The sequence below is a fragment of the Hylaeus anthracinus genome, unplaced genomic scaffold (genome assembly GCF_026225885.1).
Source record: "Hylaeus anthracinus isolate JK02 unplaced genomic scaffold, UHH_iyHylAnth1.0_haploid 11989, whole genome shotgun sequence".
NCBI lineage: Eukaryota > Metazoa > Arthropoda > Insecta > Hymenoptera > Colletidae > Hylaeus > Hylaeus anthracinus.
The window spans coordinates 6516998-6527159 of NW_026534337.1; the positions used below are offsets into that span (position 1 = coordinate 6516998).

Below are 10162 nucleotides of genomic sequence, written 5' to 3' on the forward strand. Positions count from 1 at the left end.
TGCGAACGCAATCGAATTTTAGGAAAAAGCCTTCTAACTATTTAATTTTGATTTCCGAAGCTAAACGTCGTGCGAATAAACTGTAAACATAAAAAAGTTTCATCTCGTCATCCTCTATAAGGTGATATTTTTTTAAAATTCGACCGTTCTAGTCCCTTATAATTTCCAGCAAAAATCGTCCCGCAGTCAAAGGGTTGATATAAAATTTGTTCGTTGACCTTCGTTTTGTCCGCAGCCCACCTTTTACCTTGTGCATTCGGTTACATCTTTCGAAATCCTTTAACGAATCTAAATGTGATATCAATAGAATGAAGAGATTATTTAAGCGCTGTGTTAACTCGTACAATATGGTGTAATGAAATTTTCTACGTAGGTCTACACAATTCTAATCCAGCTACCAAAGCGAGACGGCAGCGGTATAGGGAAATACCCGGAAGGGCTGAGCATAAAAATGTACCACGACGAAGCTGTGCCGTGTCAACTTCACAGCATGATCGAGAATGCCGACGAGAAAAACGGAAAGATATTTCGTCTAGGAGGTACGTTATCGAGCCCACCGTCGATAATCAGGAGACCATCGCAAATGCATGATATAAGAATACCTTTGAATACGAAGAACATTCCGAAAGCATTAGCAAGTAAGGAAACCGCGAACAAAACTGCGGACAAAAAGAAAACGAAAATACAGGACAAGAAAAGTGAACGAAAAGCGGCAAAGACTTTATCGGCCATATTACTGGCGTTCATCATCACTTGGACACCGTACAATATTCTTGTCCTGATCAAATCTATCACAGCCTGCTCGTGGTACATACCACAGGAACTATGGGACTTTTTTTATTACCTTTGTTACATTAATAGTACTGTGAATCCGATGTGTTATGCTCTCTGTAATGCGGCTTTCCGAAGAACCTACGTGAGAATCCTCAAGTGTAAGTGGCATAACAGAAACAGGAGTGGCGTGTTCACGCAACACAATTTAAAGAACAATTCCATTTGAGAAAAGAGGAAAACTTGACGAAACAAATTTCACGCATGATGCGTTCACTTTATACAGGATGTAATATGTGGGAATCAATTTACAGCATTTTAAAACAGTAAATTACGGTTTCTATAAACGAATGTCTGGCTTCGTTTTGTTCACAAGTTGTAAGTGACTTTATGTTTCGGTAATACTTGGAGAAATTGTAAATACAATCTTGCCTTCGAAAGTTACGTCAGGTTTGTATATTGGACTATCGATGGCCAGGTCAGTTTGAAATAATAATAATTACAGGCCATTACGGATGGGAAATCTTTCGTATAACATGAAACATTACTGTTTATATTACGACGTCCTTTGTAAAACTATTTTAAACAAAGTTTTATTGACTCCGAGGGTAACGGAGATATTCGAGGCGATCAAAGTTATTACTCTACTTGTAGCACTCGAATTGAATTGAATCGAATCAAATAGGACTTTCTCATTTTGTAATTCAAGGCTTCGTTATCAGGATATAAACACAGTTCAAGTAAAAAGTTGAAAACTTGTAAAAACCTGGGTGATAACTAGACTGCGGAACGTGATGCAAAATAAAATCTTTGTAAACGTACCTAGACAAATGAAACCTAAATAAGAATTAATTCTATTCTGCAAATATTAGAATATGAACTCTACTTTCGATATTTTTTATATTATTGCATACTGTGTGCATTTTGTACATTAAAATTTCCTATAAACGCATAAAGATCCGCAGTCTCGTGATAACAGTTGACATAGACACAAATGTCTCATTTGTGAGTGCATTTTGTTCTCAATTACATTATTAACCCTTTGCTTTGTACGTTGAGTGAGACTCGACAGAACTGACATCAGAAAACTGTTTCTATCTAGATAATGAAGCTACACATTATGAAACATCAAAGGACTCTTTGATCTCATTGCACATATGGAATTAATTTTGATAAAAGTGGAAGGAAGGAAAGCACGTACGCTTATATATGAATTGAAGGCATACTTGTGGGAAAGGTATTGTTGTATATTTTAGTGAACAGTATGAGAAATCCTACCACGCACCAATGGTTCATTCTTGTGGTTACTTTAGATTTCACTCTTTTGCTTGCTTGCTTGCTTGACTAATTTTTTAACAGTATTAAGGTCATGCAGGTCTGGTTTATTTTGATACTATTCTATACAAAACATATTTACTGTCGCTGGAAGAGATCTTGTGAGGTCGTAAAGTCGGTTGGACATCGATCTTTACAACTTAAGTCGACCGCAATTAGTAGTCTGACACCTTATAAAGTACACTCTGATACTATTCTTTTAAGGAGTTTCAATTTTTTCATTTTTCTTTAATTTTTTTATTTCCAAAGGTTCCTTTTCCTTGGATGGATATCTTTTAACAAATTGTAGCGTGATTGAATCAGCAATTTGTAAAATTACTCTACTTATTAAAGATACTGTGGTAGGTAGGAAGTTAGTTAACCAATCATCGTCAAGAGTTTTTTATTATTCCAGTTTGGAGAAACTCGAGATACTCGTAATAAAACATATTTAGTCTTGGGGCTCCGTGGTGCAACTTGGGCATGTACAACTTAGAATCGCGACATCCCTGTCGTCCGAGGGATCAGTTACCTGTGCCAATAAAGCAATAACTACTGTTTCGGTTTAAGACCTCACAAGATCCCTTCCAGCGACTATACAATGGGTGTAGAAAGTATTCGTACACCAATCAATTTCCAAAAAAACCGTGTAAAATTGTAATTTATTAACTTATTTTTGCTAAACGATGACATTCTACATATTCTCGGAAATCTCTACAATAGATAGAGTACAAAAGAAATAGGTATTTATGTAAGTTGCGAAATTAACAAGAAAAAAACAATTAATCGATGGAAATGTTGAAGCAATAAGTATTCGCACAACTGTTTAAAAGTACTTTCCTGTAAATTTGATGATTTCTAATTCGCACGGAGCAATAAACTAATGTGATTACTGTACAAACTCTACTGTAAACGGTTCGTCATAAGAATCGTACAAATACTTATTGCTTCTATACTTTTATCCACTTTTTGCATTTTTTTGTTAATTTCACAAATTCTATTAACTAGTAAATGTTGTTTGGACTATATCTATCTTAGAGACTTCCGAGAATATGTAAAATACCATTGATTATAAAAAGAAAAAGTTAAGAAACTACAATATCACAGAAAAGTTTTTTGGGAAATTGATCGGTGTACGAATACGTTCTACATCCACTGTACATACTTTTCTCTCTTCTATTTTCTCTTATTGCTCTATTCCCTGGCTTACAAGGAGCTAGGGTACCTCGGGTTCGCCAAACCCGTACTACAGCTGTGATTAAACACAGCTATAGCCCCTGAGGGTTCGTTCGCATCGTTGTAAAATCAACTGATGTGCCCATCCCGATGTAAACTTTAGCATGGTACAGTTTTACAGATCACTGCATTTCGTTCTTCTAATAAGAGCACCGACAAGGACTTGATATACTATAATTCTGCCAAGATACAATGTTTAGATAATAGACAACGGGAATGTAGATCAAATATTGGATGTTGTTTATAAATAATTAACACGTTCAACGCCGCGTCACCCATATATATATTAAAAAATGAACTTTGAAGATCAGGCGTTAAGGAAAACAAGTCTGTGTAGAATTCGCGAAATTTGCTCGAATTGTAAAACTAATTGCTAACGTAAATGTTAGATTATATAGTTTCTAATTGTACGAGAAGAAAATTTTAGCTTAGTAAGAATTTTTATGAGTATGTCTGGTACTGAAAGTGTTTAACGAAAATAGGTACAATTTCTGGAAGTACTGCTGAAATTAAAAACTCGCTACGAACTGGAAATAAAATGATGTTATGTTTATAAAAAAACATACTTTACTGTTTCAAAGTAACGATTTCATCGGCAAAGTGGTTCCCACATTTTTTTACGCACTGTATATAATAATTATTAGAAGAACATCATATTTTCAATCTGAGGTTACGTTTGACCAAGAATATTTCTCGAATAATAATAGATATTTATTTGTACGTCATCGTAACAATAATTAACGACGAAACCGACTCAAAAGCGAAAGGAATTTTTCATTTATACCGCTGGAAATCGAAAGAAGTTCTGCACAAGGATGCAAATTGCATCGTGCAATTACAACAGCTTGGATTTTCATATTTGAGGCAATGCAACGCAAATACTGCCATGAAAATAATCTTTATAAATATACTTCTGAACCGTACAAAGGAAAGACAAAAAAAAAGAAAAAAAAAAAGAAAGGGAAAGATATTTAGCACGTTCGTAACAATGCTGAATGTATGACTAGACTCCAATGGTATTTGTGCGACAGTATGAAATCGCATTATTTTACCGTAAATGAATCGTCTTTCCCTAGTTCGCGGGATAAAGTTAGCTTTCGTATATACAAACGCAATTGTTGTAAACCGATACGCGCCAGAATTAACGCAACACGAATCATTGAATATCAAATCAGGTTACGAAATAAAAATTAAGGGAATCTTACGATTTTTCTACAAACACGTTCTCGTTAACTGTCGTGTATACGAATTAATTCGATCAACAAAGCTGCGAACAAATAATCACCAACTTCCAGCTGAATTAGACTCATTGTAAAAATTGGAATGTAACAAACAATTTATTATTATAGGACCACTTTTTTTTTTTTTAGAAAGAAAGATACAAATAATATTTTCGTTATTTAAAAAATGGAGCAACGTGACATGGAAGTTTTGGAGGACAAGGTGATTATCATTCCTTGTTGTCAATACTGATAGATTAAGAAAGCTCACTCTGTTCCGTGAACATTTTACAAAGCTACACCGCACAAAACAAAATCTATTCGAATTCTAAGGAAAAGTTAATGACAGGCATTTTTTGTGCGTTTTATTAAAAAAAAAAAGAAAAAAAAAAGTAACGCACTCAATGTACATTTTAAATAGTAGTCCAGTTGTAAATGAATGTTTTAAGTGTTATTAGTCATGGCGAACCAAACAAGCGTTATTATAAATAGAGAATGTCGCAGTATAAAAGCAACAAACTGAGTGAAAAGCGCTACATTAACTTTTTCGTATTAAGTAACATTGTAATCACACGTGCCAAATGAAACTTTAAGGTATTGATGAATTAAGAAATGAATTTAATAAATGTGTCCTTTCAAACGTTTACTTACTGAATTAAATTAAATAAATTAAAGTATCGATATATACATATATATATATACATATAAGCAGAGATTAAAGATAACTTGGAAGTTAAGAAATTTTCTTTTTAAATTACAAAATCTCTGACAACACGAAGATTTATATTCGACTGTTTTGCATACAGTTTAACACAGAGAAACGATACTTTGCCTTTCAAATGTTAGAAAAACTCTAGAAATCAGAGGAAATCAAAAATTTTAGAAACATTTCAATGTTAAAACAACCCGCATATTTTTTGTAATTTAATTGAGTTAAATAGACTCACACAGACATTACAAATACTTTCACCGGTGAAAGAATTGTGTTTTAAACATTCTTTAATTTAGAGTTTGTTCTTCCTCATATTGCAATTTTCATTTCTTGTAACGCAAAATAATAATTTTATTTTTTCTCTAGCAAACTACACAATATATTAAGTTTGTTAGATTGATTTAATACAATCAATACTGTTATGGAGCTTTCTCAATATGGAGCATTATCATTTGGAAAATAATTCTAATACTGATTTCTTTAATATATAAAGCAAGAGAACAACAAGTTATAAGTTAAAGAAAGTACATAAACAATAATAACGTTATCCGTAATATCACTGTTACTATTACTATCACTAACACTGTCACTGTCACTGTCACTGACACTGCCACTGTCATTGTTGTTGTGATTATTTATAATAACGTTAATAATATCGTTATTATTGTTTATTCCATTGGTTACGTATTTTACATGCATCTCATTATTTAAAACGAAAAATACATTGATAAAGTCATTAATTATCTTTAAAGTGTTGTATGGAGGGCGATCAAATACATAAATAACATAAGTTCATCTAATTCAAATGTTTTCTTTGTCAAGTTAACACTGCACATCCATATATGTATTGTAAATGATCATTTATGTAATTATTTTATGTACAATCAAGTGACTACTCATAACAAAAACTCACTTCACACATAATACGTTCACGAGATTACGTTTAACAACAATATTCTTTGAATAAGAGTTTATAAATTTTTGCCAATACATACTTGAAACTAGTTCCATAATATTATCAAATATTTTAATGGAATTTGATTGAAATCCTGTGATATTACAGTAAAATAACTATTATACTAAATTAAATTGTTTTAAGAATATTATCAAGTACAAATTTATTATACGAGTTTATAGAAACTTGAAATTGTTAGAAACAGGGACTAAATTTTCGTACTTTAAAAAGTGAATTTTTCACATGTATTTCTCCCATTAATAAATTGCATTTAAAAATAATCTAACAGGAACGATATAATTATTTTCGAAGCATTCATCTATTTTTAACATAACAATTTAATAAAAATTTTACTAAAATTTCTTAATTAATTGTACACACTTTTTAAATACTATTTATGTTAATAAATGCTTACTTGTTCGGTTTTTACAAGTGACATAAGCGATTTTAATTTCGTGTAACTTTGGTAATTATACTTACGTTTTAATCAACTATGATTTCATTCATTATTAAACAGTTATTATTAAATTATCTAGGATGTGTTACAAGAATACCATTAAACATTACTCAGCAATTTCATTTTATTCTTAAACTTGTAAAGGAATTCTAAAACATTAAACAAAATATTGTATGGATGTTATGTATGAACCTATTATCATATATTATCAAAACTCAATTACAAAATCAACTATAAAAATTCTCATTCATTAGATCTATTTCCATGTTTTCTCTATAAATATATTCGTTTGTCGATTTTGTTTAAATTTTTGTTATAAAGTGATTTCAAAATACAGTTTACTCAATTTTTAAGTTACGATGTCAATCCATTTAACCAAAGTAATACATGAATACGTTTATTTAAGTGATAAAACTTTTGAAAGTACACACATATTAATGAAGCATACGATCAACTTCCCAGCAGTCGCACTGTTTCAAACAATGGATTAATTCTAGTTTCGCAGAAGGAACAAACATTATTCTAAAATTATAAGGAAAGTTGGTACTTCGTATACTTTAAACATTTACTTTCTTTATCTTGTAATATTACGGGCAATGTGTATATTTATAAATAGCTATGCGACACGCTCAATATATATTTATAAATACATATGTGACATGCTGAGTACGATATGATCACTGTCGCGACCGCTGAAAAGTTGTCCTATATACAACATATGTACATGTATGTAAATGAAGGCAACTGTTGCCTGTTCAAACACAGGATTCTTGCAGAGAAAAATTATTGTGCATAAAAATTATGCACAATTTCATGTACAGAAAAGTCTGACCTCACAATGTTGTTTAGAATTTTTCTCTGTATATAGAATCGTATATTAAAGTTTCATACAAAATAATTTATTTTTATTAATTATTGAAGTGTATAGTTTTTTTTAAGATACTCCTGTTTACAGTTAACGAACTGATTAAGAATTTATCTTGGGTCGAAAATATCAATTTTATAATCTTTATCGTACAAAAATTCGCAAAGAAAAGTCTTGCACGCAAACAAAATGATTTTTACAAGTTAAAAATTGTATTACTCACGTTTTGCGCGGCAGACTTATAATCTCCTTGTAAAAAAAAAAAACAAACAAACAAACAAACAAAGAAAAAACAAAAAGGAATTTGCCAAAGAAGAAAAGTTACGCACATGAACATCATTAATAATTTGTATTAGTATATCCATATACACGTACATATTCATATGCGTATGCATACGATCGATTGGAAGAGTATGTACCGTGAGATGTGCAAATTTTTTCAGTTAACATTAGTTCAATTTGGGATAGAAAATTTGTATATCGTCTGTACAACTGCAGAGTCTAACTTCTCTATTTTTTGATCATGCAGCTGTTCTCTTATTTACATTAAATGTCTACTTAACTTTTGTACAAAGGTTTTTCAATTTTTGCTATTAAATATACGTAAAATTTTACACCAATCTCATGATTTCATTAAACTATTTTCATTTCGTTTATTTTACTTACAAATAACACATATCCTCAAAAGTGTTGCAATAATGCACCAAACGAATTCAAATAAATTCTTTAATAAATGATTTAACTATCGTAATCACATTAATAATGGTACAATACAAATATATTAGCATGCTACAGCGGATGTGTTCAATTTCAATGACTACAGCCCTTCTCAATCATTTTGGCTGGTCAGGGCTAACAAAAGGTAAACCTATTATGTATCTACTGCTGCTTTTTCAACTGTACGCAGCATGATTGTACGCGAGTCAACCTATGAAGGAAACAACGTGTTCACGACTGTTGACGCAGCGCACTGGTGGGTAAAAACATGAAAAACTGGCAAAAAATAGAAAAAGTTTTCAGATATGCATGCAACTTAAACTATATGGAACTGTAGAGCTGCAGATTCTGAATTTGATAAGACAATTCTAAAATTGAGAATGGCGAGTACAGTATGGCTGACTTGTATGCTTGCAAATAGCATATTTTGTAGCATGACCATATTTTACCTTACACTATTCTAAATTTTGAAATTCCGATATGAGAATCATAATCTCTGGCCCCAAAAATGCATTTACATGAGTCTGATACGTAAGTATGGATGTGCGTGATCTACATGTTGGTATTTCTAAGGGTTTATTGCTCCCAAATTAATACAATTAGCTCACATCTGTGTGCCATAATATTGATGTCATGATTATTACTGGATTATCGGGTCAAATATAGAAGGCATTCTACAAAAACATGATAAAGAGAGGAATAGCTGAATAACATACACAGGGTGCTAAGGAGATGCAACTCTCACTTTCTCTATCTCTCCGTTCCTCTCTCCTACTCTTACACTCCCATCCATTTCTATCTTTAGGGATCTATAATAATCACTTTTTATAGTGAACATAAATGATACAATTAAAATCTGTCCGGAAGGATGTAATATAAAGGTGTTTGCAGATGATAAATTGACATATGTAAACGAAGACAGCAGTGCAAAGTTGAATATGAAAATGATTGCCAGTAAGATTAAGTATACGATCGTTTGGAGTATAAGAAAGGAGCTAAGAGGGAATGTAATGCTAAAATGCCTAGGTAGAACTGAAGTAGAAAGAGTGGAAACGATAAAATACTTAGGCATAGTAATTTGTGATAGGATAAAAATCAAAGATCTCTGTGAGTATACGTTTAAAAAGATTGAGGAAAAAGACAGAGGCTATATTATAATTACGTGTGTTCATTTTTAATATTGTTAATGGGTTGTTGATACAAAAGTCATTAAACAGAATAGAGGTAGTGGGAGAGACAGATGAGACAATCAGGAGATATTGTATTTAAGTTCCAAAAAACAAGGAGTGTGCAAGAGTATGTTTTATGAAGGAGTAAACATGATAAAAGAATGATACAGGAATATGTTATATAGATGGTAACGTATCGTAAGAAATGTGATGAAATCATAGATATAATATTGTTGTCAAATATTTATATATACTATATTGTTACTTTTATTGTAAATAACTGAGGAAGCTAATAAAGATCAATCAATCTAAAAATACATCCCTTGCAAATGTCTTTCTCCCTCTCTATTCTTATTTACCCACTCATCCTCTGTACATTTCGACTTCTCACCCTCTGGCCTTTTTATGAATTTGTTATAAACTTATATTGTAATATATGCTGTACATTCTGTATATTTCAACATATCAAAACATATGTTGTATATTTTAAACATGATAATAATATATCATATTTATTGATTCTGTTTAAATAACACATTTTAAAAATATACATAGATTATTGTACCTCTTATCTATCATAAACAATATTGTATGTATTGCTTATGAAACTATTGGCAGCATTGTTATTTCATAGAGACTCATGTAAGCTGTCATACGTATGTTACATGTATCAGAAGTTTGTAAACATATTGGGGGAAATAATAATTCAATTGTTGAACTAATAACTAAGAACATATCTCCTAATA

The 10162-nt window shown here is 31.3% G+C and overlaps 1 protein-coding gene across 4 annotated transcripts in view; it reads left to right on the top strand.

Annotated features, from left to right (window-relative positions):
- LOC128887742 (muscarinic acetylcholine receptor DM1) overlaps positions 1-7800 on the top strand; it is a 26847-nt gene extending 19047 nt beyond the window's left edge. For all 4 annotated transcript variants that reach the window (XM_054143963.1, XM_054143965.1, XM_054143964.1 and 1 more), the window contains one exon: positions 374-7800. In XM_054143963.1, coding sequence (XP_053999938.1) covers positions 374-1000 — 627 coding nt within the window. In that variant the 3' untranslated portion in view covers positions 1001-7800. The remainder of the gene's footprint in view (positions 1-373) is intronic.
- The last annotated feature ends 2362 nt before the right edge of the window (positions 7801-10162 follow it).